Raw genomic sequence first — 25420 nt, forward strand, 5'->3', positions numbered from 1 at the left:
AAAAAAAAAAAAAAAAAAAAAATACATATATATATATATATATAATATGTATATTTTTCTTCTTTTTTGAGAAACATGTTCCCTTTTATTTTTGTTTTCAGTAAATGTTGAGCCAACCAATCAAGCAACCAGCTAACCAGCAGACAGTTAGTCAAGCCAAGTTATATTTAAACAGGAAGAAGAAAGATGCTCTTTGGATATCAGTAAACATGTTTGTAAATATATATATATTGAGCTATTGTTGTTGTGTTTTGTCGTTATGGTAGGAATCTTAATAGATGAGCTCAACTCGATTATATAAGTGTACACAGATAAAACTCAAGTGTATAATACATACACCTTAGGCGTGTATATGTATGTATGTATGTATGTATGTATGTATATGCATAAGTATGCATATATAACATATATAAAATCGGCAGACAGGTAGAACATATGTGTCATCTTAAAAAATTAAGATAAAGAAATAAAGAAAAAGAAAGAAAAGAAGAGCATTTTTGGCGCAAAAAACTCCTCTTGCTCCTCATTGAGCCGCTTTAGTAAAATCAACCGGAAAAAAACAAAAAGAAGACGACTTTGAAACGAATCTTGGATACTTAACAATTAAAGCGATTATATGTATATATGTTGGCCACTTTCTTTTTCTATAATATTTAAAATACATGCACATATATGTATATTTGCGTGCGTAAATATATATGCAAAGTCGCTTATTATTAGCGAAGCTTAAGGAAAAGTTTTCTAATGTGTTTGCCTGGTGGATCTCGGATCGAGATCGGGTTTGTTGTTTGTGTGTAAGATGCCTACTTAAGCCGTTAAGAGCCACTTAAGAGATGGTATAACGTATAATTCCGATTTGTACATCCAGAACTAAACATCACAGTTGTCAGAAAGTAAGTAAGTAAGTAAGTAAGTTTCCTTTAGTTTAGGATTCTGAGTCAAAGCTAGCCTGTCACAGTTGTCAGAAAGTAAGTAAGTAAGTAAGTAAGTTTCCTTCAGTTTAGGATTCTGAGTCAAAGCTAGCTTGTCCATCCGTCTGTCCGTTTTTAAATTCAAAACTTTCAAAGTTACAATTAGCAGCGAAGTAAGCATTAGGTTAGTAACTTAAATGATCCGATCGTCCAACTGATTAGAAAGAAGCTTTTTTAAAGTCCAAGTAAACAAAAATCGATCAAAGCCTTGCCGACTAATATAAAGCGAAATTTGGGTAATTTTTTCAAAAAAAATGTTTAATTTCCCTATTTTCATAACTATCTACAAACAACTGTTAATCAACTAAAAGCTTAGGTGCAAATTTTCGTTAGATAGTTAAAACACTCCAAATAGAAAGGATGAACAGAACCTGAAAAATCGATTTCGAGCATCTTGCTGCAATCAGATCTTTGATCTGAAAACTTTAGCAAGTTTTCCACGTGTTGCAAACAAATTAAATAAATTAATATATTTTTAATTCCTGGTGTTTTACTTATAAAAAGCTGAAAAAAAAAACAAGCAAAAAAAAAAAAAAATCTTCTGTTTCTGGCTTTTGTCAATAACCAAACAGCTGTAATTTCAATCTCAAGTATGGGAAGCAGTACTTGAACAGTCGCATATATGTAGGCAAACGGTTATCATAATAGTACGTACTACTTACTACACACTGACCTTGACTTGAAAAATTTTACTAACGTCGAGAGATCCGAATTTAATAAGAACAGATAAAACTACAGATGCTCGGTTATAAAAACTTAAGTGATTAGTTGACGTTTAAAGGTTTTTACATTAATGATTCGCTTTCAATTCGCTCTAACATATCGCCATCGATCCTTTTCCCTATCTCTACCTAAGCAACTTACATATGAAAATGTCGATGACCAAACTAAAGATTTTTGGCGCGAGGGTTGTAATCTCTCTCGCTATAAAAGCAAACACACACACACACACCCCGTACTTAAAATTAAATCCTTTCCCTTTTTACATATCCGCATAAAAGCATACATATGTACATATATATATATATATGCAGACAAAATAATGTTTTCATATTGTACTACTGTTTAATCCTTCGTCGCTATTATTACAAACAAAGTAAAAATAAAAGAAGAAAACACATAAAATAATAAAGTGGAAAATGTTGAAACCTTATCTTATTCTCTTCATTCGTTCATTCATTCATTCATTGTGTTGATTTACTTTCATCAGGTTTTTCAGGGTAATTATTTTACATTGGATTTTTACTTACCATTTTACATTTTCCTCAAATCATGCGTTTCTCAAATCTACATTTATATTTATATATGTAAAGTTTTCTGTTTGTTTTCTTTTTTTTTTTTGTTTTTTGAATATTTCCTCTATTGTTTCCATCGATTCGCTGTACTATGTATCATTTATTGTATTTTATTGCATTTTACTTTTTCTTGACATTTTTGTGGTTTCCTTCTATTGTGCCAAATGAAAGAGTTTAATATGCATGCAAAAATTTTCTCAGCTGCTGATGATGATAGTTATAACACAAATGCATTTTCATCATTTATTTAAAAGAAACAAAAAAAAATTTTGTATATTATTTTCTCTATATCGGCTTATTGGGAAATGAGAAGGCTGATCGAGCGGCGAAATATGCTGCTTCTACATCTCTAATCATGAATGATGTCAGGGAAAAGTTGGATCTTCAAGGATACGTTGGAAATAAAAGTTAAAGAGAAAATTACAAAAGGAAACCTACAACGCCTACACTACTCTTCTACTACCCCTCAATTGATTCAACAAATGTTGTGAAAATCAAGATCCAAACCTTTTCGAGAATTCGCCTTGGCTATGCAATTGCAACTCACCAATAGATCTTAAAGAAGTCCTCCTACTCAATCTGTAATTGTGCACACAATCTCACTGTAAAGCACATCCTCTGTGACTGTCTTAACCTTTCTTTGGCTAGGAGTATTGCACTTGGAGCGATTAATCCTATGCACATTCTAAAATCAGCTACAGAACAGAATATCAATACAATGTATTACTTTATTCAAAGTATTAGGGTCAGTATCTAATGTACTTTTATAAATTAGAGCCGATAGCCTGTGTTGCTATCGCTCCATGTCTTTTTTCCTTTAGTCTAAGAATTTATTTCATTAGTCTAAAATTATAATAATAATATTTTCCCTACGGCTTAAAACAAAACATAGAAATGCATTATATTAGAGAAAGTCGGAGAAAAGTAGTTAAGATAGTACTCAATACCTTACTGGATCATAAGAAATCATCTTTAGTCTTTAGTCGGAGGAAAATAGTTAAAGTAGTACTCAATAGCACGCTGGATCGGAAGAAATCATCTTTAGTCGGAGGAAAGTAGTTAAAGTAGTACTCAATACCTCACTCGATCGTAAGAAATCATCTTTAGTCCTTAGTCGGAGGAAAGTAGTTAAAGTAGTACTCAATACCTCACTGGATCGTAAGAAATCATCTTTAGTCAGAGGAAAGTAGTTAAAGTAGTACTCAATACCTTACTGGATCGTAAGAAATCATCTTTAGTCTTTAGTCGGAGGAAAGTAGTTAAAGTAGTACTCAATACCTCACTCGATCATAAGAAATCATCTTTAGTCTTTAGTCGGAGGAAAATAGTTAAAGTAGTACTCAATACCTCACTCGATCGTAAGAAATCATCTTTAGTTCTTAGTCGGAGGAAAGTAGTTAAAGTAGTACTCAATACATCACTGGATCGTAAGAAATTATCTTTAGTCTTTAGTTTGGCAGTTATCTTAATATAATTAACCCGATAGAAATTACACAAAAAAAATCTTTTCATCTCTGTTGGCACCTTTGTAAGCCAATCAATCATCTTTTCCTCGTAATGGAATCTGATGTGAAGAAATTCAATTAAGAATATATTTACCCAACTGCATCTTCTTATTTTAGTATTTAAGGTTTTCAAAGGTCTTACAATTGGCGGACCGATGGACGGATATAACTAAATCTATATACACAATTTCTTTCATTATGTAAACGTGTACTCCCTGAAATAGCATTAAATTTTTTTTTTTTTTTGGGAAAGTTTTGATTCAATCAAATCCAAAAGCCAAGTATAACTAGGATTTAAAGGGAGGACCTCGAAAGCTTTATTGTTTGCAATTGTGTTTTGTAAAGTTTTTTTTTTCTTTTACCGCTACTCCAAGTCATATGGAAAGTGTGCGAGCGATGTAGACATAATAGTCAGTTAATTTTTTATTTAAAAGAAATTAAGGCGTTTTGCCTTTTAAGTTAATTAAGCCTTATGTTAGCACTTGAAAACCCTCATAAATCAAAACTCATAGTCGTTTAGAACAGGTCTCTAAATTTGAAAGCAGTTAAATAAAACCGGATCATTTAAGCAATGGCCAAGCGATGACTCCGACGTTTTCCTTAATTATTAGCTACTGTTGTTGGTTCATTGTCAGCAAGCAAACACCGTAGAAGGAATATGCACTTATACTTATACACGTCATTGTTTAGGTATAAAAGATTTTTTTTTTCTTTACTTTTCGCTTCATCATATTTTCTTGATGTTGTCGCTGAAACGCCATTTAATAAATAACACTGATATTGTTGTCATATGACTTAACTCATGTTCTTTTCTTCTGAGGTGAATAACATCGTTTAGATTTTCTAGCTGATTATTTTAAGTAAATTTAATTAAATTTCCGCCAGTCTGGAGACACTTTATTAGATTTCTATAAAGCAAATGCAAATATCGGATTGAAAATTCATTTAGATAATCCCGAAACAACTTTTAGCCGCGCTCTGAATCATCGTTGATTGATATGAGTAAATGAAAATGCTTGCTTCTGCCTATGCAAGTATTCGTGAAAAATTTCATGAACTCGAACTGATATTTCGTTAATGTCTTTTAGGTCATTTCCATTCGATCATTTTCTCTTGGACGCCTCAATTCTTTGTCGACGCGTATGTCTATGCAACAAATGCGATTATCTACGCAAAGGCAGGTAAATCATAATGCATTTGAAAAGATTTTCGAATGCAATGCTTTCATTATAGTAAATACGTTGATGTTAATAATTGCAAATGGACAAAGTAAACTTTCACGAGTGTTATTCCTTACCTTAGCTAAGGCAATAAAGAAAATCTACCCTATAATACTAGATTTATTGATTAGATTATAATATTAGATTGAAATAAGAATGAAAACTGTATTCATCTTCGAGAGAATCTCAAGTTTTCCCTCAGAGCAATAATTCGTAGCATGTCTGTATCTATTGCAGTTTAATTGAGATAATATTATGAAATTTTAAGAGTTCCGAAAATGACATCAAGCATTTTTAGTTTATTTCCGATATGGTTTCCGAAATTTCAAATTTTTGCTTCAAAGATATCCCGCTACTTAAAAATACTTTTCAATTACATTACCCTTACTCTAACACTAGTAAAGCCCTACACAAAGTAAACCAACATATTCATAGATAGTTTAAGTGCAAGTCCTTTTCTTTTTGCTTTTTTTTAAATCTAATCCGAGAAAATAATGCCGAAGAGAGCAAAACATGCAACGCTAAACTATGTAAATGAGTGTAAGAAAATTGGCGCGAGGGTTGTTGAAATTGATAGCCAGCTAAGCTAAGTAGCTTAGTAGAATAGGATAGAGAGATATATTAGCAGGAAATCGATAGTTAATCATCGAGACTAAAATAACACGAGTAATAACCTAAGCAGCTTACTTTAAGGGATACATTTTTCAGAAAATCCATTCCCTTTTCATTGCCTTAAATAATCAAGGTAATTATGGGCATGGCAAATTTTGACACTTGACATTAAGTAAATGGAAATTTTTACAGAGAATGCGAAACCAGTAAGTAAAACTATCTGTCAATCTGACCATAGTTCAGATTGACGATTATATTTGCGCGAGGGAACAAAGCAAAAAAAGGGACTTCAAGTAGCTGAATCATATCGAGAATCCGATTTATTTATGAGAGATAGATTATTCGAAAAATTGGATACTTGGCAGAAAATGAAAGAAAGTAACGGTAAGTAGTAAAAATATAAGCAGATCTACTAATGAGCCAATGAAAGAAAGTAACGGTAAGTAGTAAAAATATAAGCAGATCTACTGCTGAGTTAAATATGCGATTCAAAGATTGAAAGATCAAAGATAATAAGCGAAGCAGATAAAAAGTTTGAACTAAGTAAACGTTTCGTGAAAATTAAAACCGAATAATTGAAAAACCAAATAATAGGCCAAGTAATCAAGTGTTAGCAAATATAATGAATGGATATGGGGATCACACAGATTATGCTGGTTGCTTATTCTGCATAGTTGCTCTTAGTTAGTAGCCAGGAGCGATATGGATATGGATATGGATAGCAAGTAAATTAATTCACGGATCATAAAGGCATTTCATTAAGTTTACATGCCTACGAAGATGACGTGACAATTTTAATATATTCGCAATGCTAAGGCAGCAAGTATGAAAAAGTTACTTTTCCTTGTAACAAATCTTTCATATCTTTCTTGACTAGTATTGGTATAGTAGTCATCATGACATGTGTTTGCAAAGCAAAATGCATTTAATCTATAAATCCAGCGTCAAATCCAATCTTTCGCTCCACTTATTTTTCTAGCCATTGTTCATTACACAATAATGAAAACAAATTCTATGAAAACTTTGTTTTTTTTTTTTTTTTTTTTTAGTAAATAAAAAGTTTATGGAAAATTTTTTTACGATTTCTTTTTATTTCGCTTCTCTCTTATTACTTTACTAATTGAATGCAGTTGAGCGAATCTTTTGTTTTGTAGTTAATCATGTACTAGTGTTTTACAAAACCTATAAACCTTTCCAAAACCATATGTTCGCGTTTTGTGTGTTTGATACTTTAGCCTTTAGCGGATTAAATTTCATATTTTATGGTATTTTTTTTTTTTTTTACTTAAAATTTTTTTGTTCAGTTTTCATATGAATAGAAATCAATATTTCTAGAATAAGCTGCAAAACACCAGATGGACATTATGTGGACAGTACAGGTATTAAAAAAAAAAAAAAAACAAGAGAAAAAAAGTCAACGATACCATGTGCAAACGAAACGAAAAAGAAAGAAAGAAAAATGGTGCATACAAACCACTTATGACAGATCAGGTTTCAATTTCAATTTTGAAACCTTGAAAACATCATTAAACTTTTAATAAATTTTGCTTAGAGAACAAGACTTAGGTGGAAATTATTTCCAATTATTTCTCAAATTGAGGATAGTAGATATATATATATATATATATATATATATACAGATTAACTGTCTGGCGAATTGCCTGTGATGGTGGTGTAAGCTTCTCTCTCATCAAGACACCAAATATTATTAAATATTTATTAAATAAATAAATTATTCATCACAGGTAGTCGTGACATAGAATCAAGAGAAACTATATTCGCGTGTTCGCATATTGAACCTAGAAGAAGAGTGGACTTACTGATCTTCGTTGTCAATAATACGAGGCTGCGGTGCACTATAAATTCTTATAGGCCTACGAGAAGCCCCATTTCCTTGTAAAGAGTACCAAGAAATTAAAACTATTACCTAACACCTATTGTTGTCCGCACTTATGACCCGTTAAGACATGAGATTACTTTGAAAAGTACGCGCTGGCTGGTATTCGATCAGAGGCCTTACGAATGTTCGCTTATTCGAACATGAACACGTGCCAGTGTGAGTAAAGTTGCTTTGACCGAAATACGCTCCTAAAAGGAAAGCTATTTACACACAGCAGTTTACAAACATTGTGGGGGCTTACACCCATCCGTAATTAACTCAAAAGAAAGTAAAATAGATGAAGTGGCCAAAGCTTGAAAAGGACGCTTCCATGAAGTGCGTAAGCCAAAGAATTAAAACCTATTCTGTTGCAGGCATAAAGTTTTGATTGGTGCGACAACAGTGAAATAACAATGGATTACTTAACCAACATGATTATCTCTCATCTCGCTTAAGGAATTAATTTTTTTATTAGTTCCTGATAATCGGCAAAATTTCTCTTTCACTAATGCAAGTAAAGTCTCCGCCATTGTTCTCAATATCTGTACATGTAACAGAAAGCATCTCTCCAATCATTTAATTATAGGTTAACGCAATCGTAAGAAATGTTAAAATGGTTCAACTGCTAACTAAAAATAATATGTAAACGAATGACTTTTTGAACTTTTGAACACATTAACCTTTTGCTTATAATGACTTTGACCATATTATCGCAATATTTTATTTCAAATAATTTTCATAATAACTCAGAGGAGTAACAACAATGTTGACTAAGCCGTTATGACAAATACAAAAGCAAAGTCTATAATGAGTTTTGTTAAAAGCATAAAGATTTCAAAAGATAAATATGTCTTAAGAGAAAATAATGATTTTTAAATGATTTATAACAGGCACATATGCAGGCGCATGAATAAGCGCACACGTACAGCCGTGTAATTCGAAACTTGAACTCAGAGCATAAAATGTAATTATGGACACTAAAGATGCAGATTTTCTTTATGTCGTTTTTTTTTTTCTCTTTTTTTTTCATAATTTATTTGTTTACTTTTTTCCGTCAGTTTGTTCGTGTATATGGCAGGCATTCAGAGCAAAAAAAAAAAAAAAAAAAAAAGTCATAGATCCGTAACCAACGTGATGTGGTCGTACTGTGAAGAGATGTTGCGCAAACAAATATCTGTGGTTGCAGCTATATTTAGTTACATTTACTTTAACAGTCAGTCATATTATCTGCATTTCATCGAGTGCCGGCTGAATGCCTGGCTGACTGGGGCTGATGGTGATATTTGCGTTGGCAACAAAGAAATATATTTTAAAAGCATATATATAAAGGACAGATTAGTCAGTTATATATATATATATATTTAAATGCACACCCACACATGAATAATTTATATTTTTTAAGGGTTGAATATAAGGAAAATTGAAAAATGTCTGCATAAAGTTCACCATATGCACCATGTCATCAGCATATCCCAAAAAAAAAACGATAACTTTCCAGTTTAATATCAGTATCGCATATACTTATTGTTAGTTGGATGGGACACGTTGTGAATTCCGACAAGTCGCGTGCTTTGGTAATAAAATACGTATATGTTTAAAACACATTATTATGCTTAGATCCTATTAAGCGATTAGTTTAGGCCTTAGGCCATCCACCATCACCATTAAATTTTATTAATTTTGTTAATTAAATTGTAACAACGACGTTTAGAACTGCCCTCGGAAAGATCATAATACAATTTTGAGTTAAGCAACTTTCGCAGTACACTTTAACTTTTCGAGTCTCTATGTCAAACGCCTGCCACATCGTAAAAGTTGATCAGTAGTAGTTTGAAATTAAGAATCCACTTTTCAAATTCGTTTACTCGAGCTCAGAAATGTTAAATTTTAACCAATGAAAGTTCTCTTACGTCCACCCAGATCATTTTTAGATTATCAGCATATTACGGAGCAATTCACGGTAAAATCAGTTTTGTAAAAACTAAAGGGGTGTAAACGTATCTCAGATGTCGAGAGAATCATAACATTCTCATAAGCTATTAAGTTTTTCTTATATCATTATAGAGTAGGGTAGTAGATAGTTCCCGTATATTCACATTTCTAACCGAAAGATTAAGATGATCCTCGTTTATTTCAAATCGCGATAGTGCTTGCAAAGACAAGTAAGCCACAGTGCCATGTTTCTGGATGCGAAGCCTTGTCCAGTTGCAGTTCTTTCACTTTTAAGTCCGTTAGCTTGAAGTTGAAGTGAAGGGTATGGAAAACATTTCTGACATTCTCTTACCCATCACGAAGTAGGTTTTTATTGCATGATCATCTTTCAATTTCCCGGATCGCTTGTGGTTGAAAATGCTATTAGAAGTTTACCTTGCCTGGACTTGGTCATTGCTCCATAGGTGTTATATTTGTATGGAGGAAAACTTTGATTCTCTAAGCACATCTGTCAACAATTATGCTAAAGTGTCTAAGTGCGCTGCACTGAAAACACTTAATTGTGCTATTCTTTACCCTTAAAACACGCCGTAAGGACGCTAAAATGACGTGTCGCGTTGCCAAAATAACAGTTAGTCATAAATGGTTTTCTGTTTATATTCGATTTGTACATAAGAACTCGAGCAGACATAAGATTTCTAGTTCAGGATTGTAACTAATTAGGGTTGGAAATACAAAAAAAATGCCGACAAAAAAATCCCTTCTATTACCAACAATTCCATCTTGATCAGATATATATATCTTGTATATATCTATCTAAATACAAGTTCGTAAAGACCATCAAGCTGCAGCAAAATGAAGTACAGGCCTGTAGAACAGAATATAAAGTGAGAAGTGATAATATAAAATGTATCTCATAACTCATATTATCTGGCTTATACAGCTCTTCGCGGATAAAATGAATATTGGTCTATTTTTTTAACCGATAATCCTTGCTGACAATCTTGTATGCCCACTTGTGAAATACACATATCCTGAGCGCCTGATCTAATATTACACATATGTAAAAAAAAAAAATACCAATTTTAATCGAAACATTAACCCATAAATTTTTATACTCATCAACGAAGGATGAGAGGTATATTCACGTTGTCAAAACGCTTGCAACGCCACAAAGGCAGCATCAGACACACACATAAAATATATATGTATTCTTGATCGGCATCAAAATCTAAATCGATTTAAAAATACAATGATCTGTCTGCCTGTCTGTCTGTCTGTCCGGTTGTCCCTCTATCCGTCTATCTATAAAGTCTGTTGTGAACATTCTCCTGGTCGTAAAAATGCAACTGTCGAGTTTAATTTCGGCAGACACTTTGTAAGTTCTTGCTCGTAGGTTGATATATGGGCCAAATCGGTCGAAGGAAACCCCTACAGTACCATGTAAACTGAGAATATTTTTGTTTTTCAAAGGGAAGAAAAGTATCGATTTTTTGCTCACTAATTATAAAGTATAGCAAATAAGTGTACAAAAATTTGAACGCATATTCTACGGGCGATGCTGTGAACATCTGTACAGAAATTGACCACGTCTATCCTATATTATAGTGTACCAAGGTATAATTTTTTCCTTAACGCTTGAAACAAGCTTTAGGAGCACCACAAAGTAAGTAAAGTCTTGGCCAGCTTCAAATTTGGAATGCCGTCTGTTCTTTTGTCCATCTGCCGGTCTGCCCAACTGTGTAGGGTCTGTGGTAAATATTCTTCCGTTGGCACAAAGGCAGACATCGCTTACAAATTTGCAAAAGAATTTGGAGCCGACTTAAACTTTTCTAAGGACTCGTCTGCAACGCTCACACGCTCGAGCGACAAAAACTTTTATTTTGAAAATGGGAAAATTCAGTCGCGCCTACTCCATATTAGAGAGCTTAAAAATGTAATTCTTTTGGTTTTTTTCGTCTTTTTTAGGATAACGGTGATGGGTATAAAAGACTCGATCACGATCGAATATAATCTTCTTACTTATTAACATTTTTAATACAAATATATTTTTCTAAGTAAAAGAATTTTTTTTTTTTTTAAATAAACCCAATAAGCTTAGATGCTTTAAGACTATAGTCTTCGAATTTATTTAATGGAAAATCACATCTAAAAGCGTAAAATACCATATGGCACGCAATGAGTATGACATGAAATGAAGCCTTCTGTGTACATAGCTCGCTTACTTAAAAAAATAATATTGTTTTTCTTTAGTTTCCGAGTAAAGAAAATCTCTTCGGTTCTAATTGAAAAGGTGTAGATTTTGTAAGCGGAACTGCATTTTAGAAATTTCACTCTTGCTATGTCAATATTCACGCTTCTTATGCATCTTATTTAACCTAAGCTTAAGTTACGTTGGATTTCCTCAGTTTACATGTGATTTGAATAAATCAGTGGAAACGTTACGTCAGTACGTAAATGAGAAAACAATCATTTCGCTTTTTTCCTTCTGCCTATTCATTTAAGCGATGATTTATTTTAATTGGATAAACATATGTATGTGCATACAAACCCTCTGTAGCGATAAATTTTTCATAGGATTTCGTTGTCAAACAGCACATGCCTAAATATACATGTTACACAATATAACCAAACGAGCTCTACAAAGTGCAGAGTCACTACGCATTACGACTACGAATACGATGCGGTGTAAAATGACTTTTGTGACACCCTTGTCTGCCATCGTTTGCGCATGTGCACGGAAATATCATGAAAATGCTTTAAATTCCAAAAATGCATTTTTTTTTTTTCAAGTAAAATCAGACACAGCGCAGCTACAGCTGTTTTTCTTTTTTCACTTTGTTATTTCGGTTGTCGTTATTGTCGCCATACATACAAAAACACGCAAGCATATAGGAATGAATAGTGGCGATGATTTGTATGACTATATATTTTAAATGATAATGACTTTGTTTCATTTGAATTCGTGATAATTTTCAAAATGCAATGTTTTCTTCTTCTTCTACTTCTTTTTGTTTTTGTGTTAGTTAAGTAATATTTGCTGAGTAGATTTGCAGCTTTTTCGTACAAAATGTTTCCATTTCTCGTTCATAGATAAGCAAATAAAAACTCAGCGGGTTAAATTTTAAATACAATCACACATATATACATAATAGATGACAATAATAAAGAAATTTTCATTTAACGGATGCTTGAGTAGCAATTATTTCGTAGGTTAACAATGCAAGGTAATCGGAAAGCAATCAAAAACCGGAAAAGTCGGTGACTTCATACATACTTGTGAATTTGTATATATATATATATATATATATATATTAAGTAATTTCCTATTAAACTTATATGTATGTAAAGTCAATAACCAAGTCAACCATATGTTAGTTAAGTCATAAATGCCTGGTAATGGCATTCGAGTTGATTTTCTTTTAAATCTTAACTAAAAGTCGTTTCAATGTTTGAAGAGCACGTTTATTGTTCATTCAGTTCGTTTTTCTTATAAATCGCTGTCAGTTAAAGATCCTGCTTAGCTAATAAAGACTAGGTCTGTCTACATATTACTTATCCATACCAAGAGCATCTGTTTATATAACGGAGTTCTGTTTTTTCTTTTCTCTCTCCTTTTTCTAATTTAAATTATTTCTTATATATATATATATATATATTTATACATACTGTTCTGCTAACGATTACCGTCTGTCTGCACTGTTTATTATTGCTATGAGTTTATGTTTATCTAAAGCGGTAGAGACGACATTACTGTCTGCGTATGCACAAATTGCAGTAAATATTTACTCTTAAGAATAGCGCTATAAAGAAACTCATAAATGTATAAGAATTTAATTAAAAACTTAATCTTTTTATATATATTTGTATTCTGATATAATGCCATTACGCACTCACTCTTCACTCCAGATTTATTACTATTTGTTTACGATAAATATTGATTAAACTTTTCTTTTTCGCAAATATATACAAATCGCAAATTAATAGCCGAACCAGGAAACTTTTGCGTACAAGTGAATCGCCCAGGATTTTGATGGCAAGTCCAACCAAAGAAAACTTTTTGTTCGTCGTGAGGCGGACAATACCCATTTTCTCACCTGAGTAAACCTAATCAGAACTTTATTTTAATGAAGAATATTTGTCTCATTTCTAATGGCTTTGAGGACAAATCTCTATATGGTGGTCATCTTGCGGGTTACGCATATAAAAATTGTACTTAAGCGTTAACAAACGCTGGATAACAGTCTTTTCAGACATATATACATATATAAATTTTACGTTAATTTTAGGCGTGTCAATGCATCGACTATTTGTGAATAATATTCGATTGCTGTACTCGGCTTGTGGTTGATATGCTCATCATATTTTGAAATTCTCGTTTTTAGGATCTTTGATCGGTGAACGCCCCGTTACCCAATTTTCTATTATTAGCTTTTACGTGACATTTAAATCGCTCAACTGATATTTCGATCATATTAAAGGTGATTTGATCCCCATAAAACTCCTGTGCAGTGCAGTCTTTATTCTCTATACTCCACCACAACATAGCGGCCTAATTTTTTTTTTAACGATTTCTTTGAAATGAGTATCAAATGAAGCCCCTTGGACAAGAGAATGTGATGAGCTTGGTGAATTAGTTGCGTTTTTTTGGGCTATACAGGGCTAACTCTGACTAGTCCTTGAAATAATGAAGTGATGACAGAAGTCAACAGAATGAGATCCTTTGCAAAGGGAAATCGAAATATAACATACTAAAATTAATTATTTATGAATGATATCCAGCTGAGTGGCAAAGAATTAGAATAATTTTCATATTTCTGCTAAGCGTAGAGGTTTACGTCATTTCTTTCTTATTAAAATCCTAAGCATCACAATGTAGGTTATAAAGTATTTGATGCACGCTTCTAAACTTTGCGAACGAAATTACGTAACTAGCTTACTAGAATCTTTTGAGCCATTTATTTTTGTAAATCTTGTCTGTGATGGTTCATCACAGACAAGACCTGAACCCTCAAAGCCAAGTAAGGTAAGTTATTTATAAAAATCTTCGGAATTGTATTGAATTTTGCCCAGTCTCGATTACACTCATTTTCAAGCAAACCAATCAAAGTAAGATCCGATACAGTGAGGTTTCAAGTTATGAGCTGCATTATACTAATTTGAAAAATCTACATAAGTAGACAGACGATCTCATGGACAGACGGAGAATAAAAACTCTAAATATTTTATGAGATTCCTCATGTATAGCTTTGTGTATTAAGGTATTGTGTATTTTCACCCTTTTATGTTGAATTTTGTAACGAGAAGTATATGGCTCGGATTTTGGACTTTGCCGACATCGAACGTGTATCTTTTACATAAGCCTTTGAAATATTTACGGTAACAACGTGAAAGGTTTTCTTAGCTTTTTTCATAGTGCAATTACGAACGCATTAATGATCTTAGATTTGCTTCAATTTTTTACTGAAAGAGACGAGGAAATCTGAAAGAAACTATTTGCTATTGATTTCAAAATCATACAAAGAAAGGAAAACATAGCCAACCGACATCTTTGGGATGTGGGTACTATCGGAATAACAAATCTAATATATGCATGCTTTACCTATACGAAAGTACGTAATTAATTACATTTTTCCATGATAAAAGAAAAACGTTATAAGTTACTCTCAAACTGGTAAACAGAAACAGTCTTTCCTTCAAGATATTTTCTCATTTTTTTGCAACGAAAAATTTCAACTTTTCTACCATTTAACTTGAATTTTCTTTAAAAAATCAGAACTCATTTTACCCGAATCTCTTTAAATTCTATTAAAATTAATCTTCCTAATCTTTAAATTTGTAAATTTCATTATTACCGCACACATTCCCAAGTAAATCTAATATAAAACAATTATTTACTTTAATGTCTCGTTATTAGCATAGAGTGCTGGAAAATATTTACATAACAAATGAATAAAAGCATAACATAAATAGCAAAGCACTTACTCGTTCCCTTATATTGATGATAATTACCTTCTCCGGTTTATTCTGCTTACAGCATGTGCGGAATAATTTATTATTCCATTTACAACCAGCAAACTAATTAGATGCAAAAAAAAAAAAAAAAATTGACCGGACGTACTAAAACTTGGGGGAATCCTCTCCAAGATTAATTAAAGAACATTAAAGTTACACGCGAACATGCGTTTTCATTAACTTAAATCAAACAAAAAAAAAAAAAAAAAGCAAAACAACACAACGCAAACAAGAAAAACAAAACCTGTAATAAAAACATTATTAGATGGATAAACAGCCATAACCACTTTCTTGATTTCTCACATGACCGACACAACGTAGCAACAACAATTCACAAACTTTTACTTTTCTATTGAAAATATGTTAAGAATTGTTAGAGAAGATACCAGTTTTCTACTTTTCATTTGTTTCCTTAAGACACAGAGAAAAATTGTGAAATCAAAAGCAATGAGTTTTCCTACACACACAAATAATAAGAAAAACGCGCGAACTTAATTCTATTCATATTTTCTCAAAAAAAAAAGAAAAAAGAAAAGAAGAATAATAAAAATAAACGTAAACAAAAACACTTTTTCTTTTACAAAATAATAAAAGAATAGAAAAAAAAAAATACAAGTTATAACAAGAACCGGCACACAACTGGAAGTAGACGCATAAACTGTGTTATCAACTAAGTGATTTCTTTAAGATAATTAAAAAGTAAAAAAGCGCTTGCTTCCTTCCAGTGCCATTAGAAGAGTTGCAGTTTTAAAAAGTGGTATATATTAAAAGACTTGATCTTTAAATACAATTTGATGTAATAAAAAAACTAAATTTAGGTACAACTACTTTTATAATGTAAAGTGGTTTTTCATAAATTACTTTTTTTTTTGGTAAATATTTTAGGTTAGTTGGCATTACTCACAAGAAAATCAAGTAATCAAAACAAAACCAACCAAGAGAGACCTTAAGTAAAAATGTGCTTCGCTACTCTCATGTTAAAATAAAAGAAATAAAAGAGTAAAAAAAAAAAATAAATTCATATTCGATGAGCGCAAGAAAGCATACTCTCTCGTGCTCTTGCAATTGCAAATAAAAACAAAACAATTTATTTATTTTTCTTTGCATAAAAATGAGAATGAGACTGACTCTGTGACTTTGATAATTGAATAAAAGCAAACACAAATCATGCATGCATGCTGTTAACTTGTAAACATAAACAAAACTAAGATATTTAGATACTTTTTCAACATTCAAAGGCAATAAGTAATAATGATTAAAATAAATAAATAAATAAATAAATTTGAAATACTCTATGATTAAATTATGATTAATTATGAAGTTAAATAAAGTTGAATGCAATATTTAAAACATAAGGAGCTATAAAGTAGAATAAAATAAAGAAAGCAAGAACAAAATTAAGTTAAATAATGTAAAGTAAATAAAAAACGGAAAAGGATGTTATGTTTGAGTTAAAAAGCCGATAGCCTTAGATGCTAGTGCTTTTAAGAGTTCAGTCTTAGAATTTATTCTCTGGCGAATTTAATAATAATAGTAATAAGATTGAGTTAACATCCTCGAATATTTGTGCTTTTTGGAAAATAATTGATGCTGGTGCATACCTTATCCCTTATTTTAATCTAATATTGAGGGAAGAATTCTTCTTTTAACAACCAACTTTCAGTATGTATGTATATATGTAGGTTCTACAAAGTCTTGATGCACAGTTGTGAATGTTAGAAGTGAAAGGTTATGACTACTAACCAATCACCTACGCCGCTGGCCAGAAAAATTACATGCAAAAAATTAGAAACGCGTCAAGGATCATTTTCAGATGTCACTTTTAGATGGTTTTTTATAAATTTTAAATTTCCAATGCATTTCCAATGTCACATTTCTTGTACTTTAAAGTCGTAATTGCGCTTTCGTTCAATAAAAAACGGATAAGCCACCATTACGTAATTTGATGACGGTCCTCGCGTTAATCCCAAAGATCGTGCTAGTTATAAGATCATAACATTACTTTAATTTTCAGGGATTTCTAATGTTGAGTGCCATTTGTTCGTTGCTAGCATCCTTTTTCTTTTCAATAGTAAAAATGCTGCAAAAAGCAGCAAGAAATAGAGAAAGGAATACGGACAGTAGTAGGAAATGCTGTCTGGTGGTGGTACACTTGTAAAGTTACTTAAAATTTTATATATATATATACATATATATATATTTCTTTACCATGATTGCTGTTTGCATATTTCCAGGTACTTTTTTTGTACAGTGGAATAAATGAAATTGAAGCAAGCTCAGCATTTTCTAATAAAACACAAACATTAATTACCAAACAACAAATATAAGGAAAGCTCCCTTCAAATATTATTTTGCGATTAGAAGAAATTAACATTATTTGTAGATAAAGGATGCCAAAGAACATCATCCCTTAAGAGACTTATTTCAAAAAAAAGGGTCACATTATGTTAAAATTGTACTTGTACAGTTGCATAATATGAAACGTGTGCATCGGCCGATAAACTTTAAAAATAAATTTCATTCGGATAATAATAAAAAATTGAAAATTTTCTTATGTCATATAAGACAATGAAATCGCGCTAATTACACTTCAATGTGAATAATGCGATAAATCTTTAAATGCGGCTATTGTAAAGGTTATAAGAGATAGTATGAAGACTGAGCTACCTAAAATGATCGTTATATGAAATTTGACAGCAAACATAGTATAAGCATAAGCAAAGTATAGTATAAGCATAAAAGCTAGCAAAAGGAAAATATTAATTTCACAACCTCAACTTGATATTACAATATTCCACAATAACCGCAAACACCTATCGCTTTATATTTCGCAACGATCTAAGATTTAAGAATTCTTAAAATGCTTCTAATTTGGCATTGTTTAATTATAACTTAAACTTTAAATACGATTAATATATTTTAACTTATGTTCATTTGCACTGCATAATATTCCTTAAAAAAAGCAGCGTAGTGTTATATAAAAGATCTTCCCCTTTGTTGGCTTTATGGAGCGAAGAGTACGAAGGTTACATTCTCTTTGCATTTAATATTATTATTATATTTAATGTCTCTCTGCTTACGTATCTCTCTCTATCTCTCTTACGTGTATGGAATTCTCTCATTCTCTCCACTATATTAATTTTTCCCATTGTTTGGTGATGAACTATAGTGGTGGTGAAGAATATACTGCAAGCATAGGCAAACTACTCAAATGAGTGAATGGAGCACCTTTCCCCTATACAACAGCTTGCCAGATAGAGAATAATATAATAAGGAGGTGCATTTTCTTCTCTCACGTCAAGCAAACTATTGTGAATCACTATGGTCTGAGCAAAATAAGAAAAAAGAACACGCAAAATTGCTTATATATATATCTCTTTAATAAGTGCAAACGGGTCGGCATGCTTTTGGTATACACAAAAAAATGAATTTGTAGAAATCGAAAAAGTACAGTAAATTCATGAAAAATCGTCAGAAAATTTACAGAATTCGAGGAGAATGGACGTGTTGACGGTGTTTCACAAGAGAATTTCGTAAACTGTAGAAATCGTAGAAAACGTATATACACAACCCCTTTGGAAAAAAAAAAAATAAGAAAAAAAACAACGAATAAGGTTGTGGTTGTATGAAAAAAAGCAAAAAAAATAAATAAATAAAACAAGAAAATTTGTGAGACTTGTATAATAAAAAAGGAAAAAAAAAAAAATAAATAGAAACAAAACAAAAGAAATTTTCATAACAATTATTTTCCAAAACCCGAAAGAAAAATAAGTGAGAAAAATGTTAAGAATTGTGGTTTAGAAGAAAAAAAAACCAGTAAAAAATGAACGAAATTAATAAATAATTAATGAGCGCAATAGAACAAAAAATCATTTGCTTTTTATTTTTTTTTTTCTTCTCGTTCTGAAAAATTGCAATTATTATAAATAAAAGTGCACTCATTACACGAACGAAGAGTAAAAAGTGAAAATTTTTTTTAAATAAACATTTTGTGTAATAAAATCAAAAAAAAAAAAGAAACACAAAAATAAAAAATATAATAGAAAATTTTCTTTTTGTTGTCTTTAAATCATATATGATGACAGCGAGCAGTGTAGAATTTTTTCCTTGTCGCGTGCAATTAATGGGTTTGCCACGTTCTACGGCCACCGCTACCGCTAGTAGCGGTGACTTGCCAACCGCCCTAGTACAACGTAATACACCGAATATTACACAAACAACGAGCACAGTAACGTACAGACGTCCACCGTTGGCTAAAGTGCAAGGCGTTAGCCGCAATTTGTTCGGTACACCAAAGCCCGGTGAGATTAATCAACTGTTTCAAAAGGAAGCTCAACGCCAACGTTCGTACGTATTGCAACGTTACAATTTTGATATTGCAAGTGGAAAACCCACAACCAAACAACAACATCCCACAGCAGCTGTGGTAAAGGCCAATATCAACATTAATGAACGGTATCTGGTTACCCAAATACCTGGCAGCCTGATCGAGCGAGAATTACAGGAACACGAACAACGTTTGCAAAAGGAAAAATGTAGCTTAAATCGCTCGCCGCCCGATGAGATTAAGTGCAGCAACTTTAAACAGAAAGCAACAAAAAATCTTAGCTCTGGCTTAAAAGTATTGCGTAATCGAACAATCAACCCCTCCATAACTTGTCAAGGCGACTCAACCTTACCAGCAGCAGCAGCAGCAGCAACATCAGCCGCACCTGGAGCATCGCTGTTCTTGTTGTCATCATCCTCAGAACGCTACAAACCTTATAGCAGACAAACTCTAATAACAGGTAAAAATATAATCTTTTATAATTTTAGACTTTTTTTTTTTTTTTTTTCTCTCTTCTCAAGTATTTATCTTTCTTAGCGAAATCCCGCCAAAAATTTCATTTCAATTATGTATGCAACACTTGTACGTACCTTCGTCTTAATCTTGACCTGTTTACATAAATAAAGTAATCCAATTGGGTTTTTATTTTGCCTTTAAGAGTTCATGAAATTATTCTTTCTTTTCTTTTCTTTTTTTTTTTTTTTTCTCTTAAGAACACCTGATTTTTCTTAAGACTCGAAGGTATATATATTTTTTTTCTTTCCTCTTTTAGGGGTAGTTTCTTCAATAATAAGTATTGGAGACGAGGGTGAAAGAGAACAAATGTGATTTGAGTAAGCGTTGAAATGATTGCAAACAAAAATCTCAGGTTTCAATTCTAATAGGACATAGGTTGCACGCACCTTATATGTATAACGTACCAACCCCGAAAATTTATTGAAACTTTTGTAGTAACCAACCCCTGCTATAAAAAATGTATTCCCTGTACAATTACAAGCGATGCAGGAAATGTGGTTTCAACCGCGCTTTACATTTTCATTTTTAAACATTTATCACGTTCTTGTTTATAAATGTGCGAATACGCGCGCATGCGTCGTTACGGTTTATTTTGAAAGGACGTCGGTGGTAAATATTGGGAATATTGATTTTATTATTATTATTTTGTCCTCGTATAAAGTCCTTTATGTACATGACACAGGAAGAGTGGGAGAGAGAGAGAGAGAGAGAGAGAGAGAGAGAGAGAGAGAGAGAGAGAGAGAGAGAGAGAGAGAGAGAGAGGGACAGAGATAAGGATAAAGAAAAAAAAGGGTGCTTGCAGTTGGTTGTTTAAAAGCGACCATGTAAGGCGACACCAGGCGGCATTACCGGAAAAGGGAAAGAACGAATTAATCGAAACAAGTTACAGACGATTATTTTGAAATTTGTTTATGCGAAATTTTGGATGGACAGAAAGTGCAAAAGCCATTTAGCGCGTTTTGTTCACACGAGAAATACAATTGATTTCCTTTCACGTTGCCGGTTAACAGAGGTATTTTTCATTTCAGTTGGTAGCAACTACTCAATGCTACACACACCAGTTATGGGAAATATGCTGTCAATGTTTGCTTCACTTACTGATGTAGGATTTTTATTGACTTTGCACACTTCCTCTTCGAGGAATACACAAAAATTCAAATATAGATAAAAGTTCTTTTAAATATGGCTTGTTAAAGTATACAACGGATGATTCAGTGCGAATTGTACTGTGCGTTAGCTGTAGTTACTATACAATACATTGAATTGGCCCCTGAATGGACTGGTATGGTATCTAATACACATAAATAAATAAATAAATAAATAAATAAATAAGTAAAACTTGGAAGTTTCCATAAGCAGCAGCTTGCATTAAGAATTAGCACAAAAAAAAAATCTTTGTTGCTTTAGGGAAGTTTTTTAAAAAAAATGTAGACCAGAAAAGATCTATGCATAGATTTGGTCTATTACGTTCGAGGGTGGCGAGGGTTTCTCTTCGATGTAAAGATAAGAGAAGCACATGACATATTGCGCGCATGTTTCATCCACCCCAGCAACTGGCTTTCGTATTTGAGCTAAACTACTCAACTTCCTCTGACTGGACATTAACGATTCCTTATGAAAAACGTTAATGTCAAAAATCAGCTTTAAAAAAAAAAAAAAAAAAAAAAAAAATCGAGATATTTTAATTTGACTAAAGGAAATTCTTTCTTTCTTCCTTCAGGAGTTTGCTGCTTCTTCACGTCAGTCGGCTTACATTTTCATCATTTGTATCTTCTTATCTTTCAATCAATGTACTCTTTAAGCTACTATTTTAAATAAATTACAATATGTTGCAAAGATACGAAACGTCCTAAGGTAGTTTATTTAATGAGCACTAGTCTGTTTGTCTGTCTATCTGTCTGTCATATACTTTCATAAGAAAGCTATTAGGATAATATCGGTAGTTTAAGGCAACTGTTCATCTGCGTTCCTCGCCGTGAGTTAAGAGCCTTGTGATTAAATAATTTCGATTTGTCGGATCTGTTACTGTATAACCGTAGAACAATCAAAATATTAAGAATATAAAAAATAAATGTGAAATAATTTAATTTAAAGTAATAAGCGATGATAGTCAGTCGCTTGTACTACTTTCCTTTATTCACGTTGCTTAAGCCCATATATATATGCATATATGCAAACACTTATACATACGTAAATATATATATACATGTACATATATATACATATACATACATATATGCATATACATACATACATTATGCATATGCAAATACTTATGCATATACATATATATATATATGAACACATATATATATATATATGAACAAAGTTTTTGTAGGGGTCTTAACTTCTCTACTCGTACTGTCGGAAGTAATTTCACATTCCCCTTGATATATGACGTAGCTGGACAAAATGCTCTTCAATCTTATCATAATTATTGTTAAGTTTGATCAAAAATATATGTTCGTTTGTTTTGCCATTCAGCTTAAATTAAAATATTATGTAAAAAAGGCGCGAAAAATTTCAAAGACGATCGATTTTGTTTTTACGTTAACACACGTTTATTCCCAAAAAAACAAAGAAGAATAAGACTAAACTAAAATAAAAAAAAAAAAATAAGAAAACAGACTAAAATCGTCTTAGTTTTTTTGCTTCTCTTGTTTTGCTATAGTCTCGAGCGTTTCCCGCCTAATTTCCTTGTTGCGTTACAATTTATTTCCTTCTCTTTAAAGAGAATTTTTGTTGTAATTTCTTTTTATTTATTATTTATTTTTGATAGTTTGTCTTTGGGTCTTTTTTTTTTTTTTGATGATGGACGAGAGTAAGGGGGAGGAGGGGAGGGTATCAATAAAATACTACTGTACGATGAGATGATTGTGAGACTTTTGTTTTGTTGTGATCAGAAAGTATATATATATATATATATATATATATTTTGTTATTTCTTCTTCTCGTAACTTATTTTTTCTATATTATGTTTTGTTTTGATAACAAGCGCGCTATTTTATTTTGTTTCTGTAATCATTTCATCGCCTTTATCTGGTTGCAAACGTTTAAGAAAAAATCTAAATAATCCATAAAACAATTTTAAATTTCATTGCATTTGTTGTTACATCATGATTCATCGTGAAATTGTAATGAAAGCATTTTTATTTTTTATTTGTTTTTTTTTTTTTACTTTCGTATTTCGCCCATCATCACGGTGGGCGTTTACTAAACTAACTAAGTGCTTTCGCTTGTAATGACTTAATAGCATTCCAAGTTATGTGCTCATCTGTCCTTTTGTCCTTCAGTATTAAATCAATTGGGTGTGATAATGGGTGAAAATAGGAAATTCAAATTTTACATGGAGAAGAGCACAAACAATAGTCTGACTTTGTCAGTTCATACAATGTTTCCAAGTTAGCATATATTTAGCGATTGTTAGTCCTTTCTTTAGATAACTTGAGTTATTTATGAACAAAACAATCGCTTGTTTAGCGAAAATATATCTTTTGCCTTAACTGAACTGATAACATTTCCAGCTAGTCTATGTTCTTCTGCCTCCTGAGATAATCGAATGACTGATGTGCAAAAAAAAAAAATGAATAAATCTCATGAGAAAGTCAATGCAAAGAAGAAAAAAATGATAACCTTCTTTACATATCAAAACTATCGATCAAATAGACACGCCCAATTTGTGTAAATTTAATTTAATTTTATTTTCTAATTTTAAATTTTAAACGTATCAAAGGCGAATTTTATGTATAGACGAACTTGTTTTTATATATTTTTTGCACTTTTGTCCTTTTCACCGCTCGTCGGTGCTCTTCAAAAATTCCCTTAATTTTTTTTTTTTTTTTTTTTTTTTTTTTTTTTTTAAATTAGTTTCTGTGTCATTTTATGGTTTGTTGTTTGCGTTTTCCTTCTTCTTCTTCTTCCTCTACTTTTTGGCTGAAATCCAAAAATAAAACAAAATTTTTGGCGCAAAAATCTCATCGACATCCAACGGCATCAGTTGTACTTTTACTAGCCGTAAATGCAAAATCTTTGAAAAGATTATTGTCATGCATTGAAAAAATTTTGCGCGAAAAACCTTTTATTTATTTATTTATTTATTTTTTTTTTTTCTTTCTTTTGTTTCTTGTTTTTTACTTTTCAGTCAAAAAACTAAAATTTGACAAAAAAAAAGAAAAAAAAAATAATAAAAAATAACGTAAATTAGAGCATTTAATTTTGCATATAGTTGTCAGTTTCATTCTAAATATTTTTTATGTCAAATTTAGCCAAAAGCAAGCAACTGTTTGTCCATTAGGGTCAAAGAAAATTTAATGATGTTGTTATTGCGCTAGCATTAAAAGTAAGAAGAAGAAGAAGAAGAGGGGAAGTAGTTTTCGCTTTGCGGCACTTTTTTGTCGCAACGCATATCACCTCAGGTTAAGGCATAAGAATAGTTTTTAATTAATATCTGGTTAACTACGATCTTTTAAACGAAATCATATGATAAACCCTAATAAACAACTCATTGCAAATATTGTCGTACTTACTTTTTGCCTTCGTTTTATTCGGGTCAACCCCATTATAAGAAGAGACATGTATTCATCTGTCCATCCATCCATCCATCCATCTATCCATCAACTAACCTTATAAACGATAAGCTGCAGCATTGTATCTTTTTCCAAAATGCAGAAAAGGGGACGACAAGCTTGAAGACAGACTACCTATACATGCGCAAGGGCAAAAAAAAAAAAACAAGTGTTAAAAAAAAAATGTTACCCTCTTCTCATCAAAATTTTTATATTTAAAAGGTGAAATGCTTTTTTTAAAAAATCTGCTTACTTTCCCATTATTATATTAATCCGTTCGCGTATTTAATTCTAAGTGAAATTTTGTAAAAATCATTTTCAACTCACTTTCCGGGGCAACTGTACGAGCCACTCAAGCATATTTTGTCGTTTGTTGTTATTTCTAATTGTTTAAGAATTCAACATTTCAATATCATTTCTCAATCACACCGCTTAAGCGTTCCTGAGAGCAACAAATATTTGAAAATATATCAATTAAGGTCAACTACTAGCATCCAGTAAATTAAATTTAACGCAATTTTCGCTATTTATTTTCTATTTTTATTATGCTCTCTTTTTTTCTCCATTTTAAATAATAAAAAGG

The 25420-nt window shown here is 31.7% G+C and overlaps 2 protein-coding genes across 2 annotated transcripts in view; one reads left to right on the forward strand and one right to left on the reverse strand.

The window, feature by feature from the left end:
* LOC119638036 overlaps positions 1-25420 on the reverse strand; it is an 84498-nt gene that overhangs the window by 34819 nt on the left and 24259 nt on the right. The window contains exon 2 of the mRNA XM_038034620.1: positions 24799-24972. Coding sequence (XP_037890548.1) covers positions 24799-24870 — 72 coding nt within the window. The 5' untranslated portion in view covers positions 24871-24972. The remainder of the gene's footprint in view (positions 1-24798; positions 24973-25420) is intronic.
* Positions 19288-25420, forward strand: part of LOC119638035 (myb-like protein A) — a 14009-nt gene continuing 7876 nt past the window's right edge. Inside the window, exon 1 of the mRNA XM_038034617.1 lies at positions 19288-20216. Coding sequence (XP_037890545.1) covers positions 19505-20216 — 712 coding nt within the window. The 5' untranslated portion in view covers positions 19288-19504. The remainder of the gene's footprint in view (positions 20217-25420) is intronic.

Source organism: Glossina fuscipes, unplaced genomic scaffold (assembly GCF_014805625.2).
Source record: "Glossina fuscipes isolate IAEA_lab_2018 unplaced genomic scaffold, Yale_Gfus_2 62, whole genome shotgun sequence".
NCBI classification, from domain to species: Eukaryota; Metazoa; Arthropoda; class Insecta; order Diptera; family Glossinidae; genus Glossina; species Glossina fuscipes.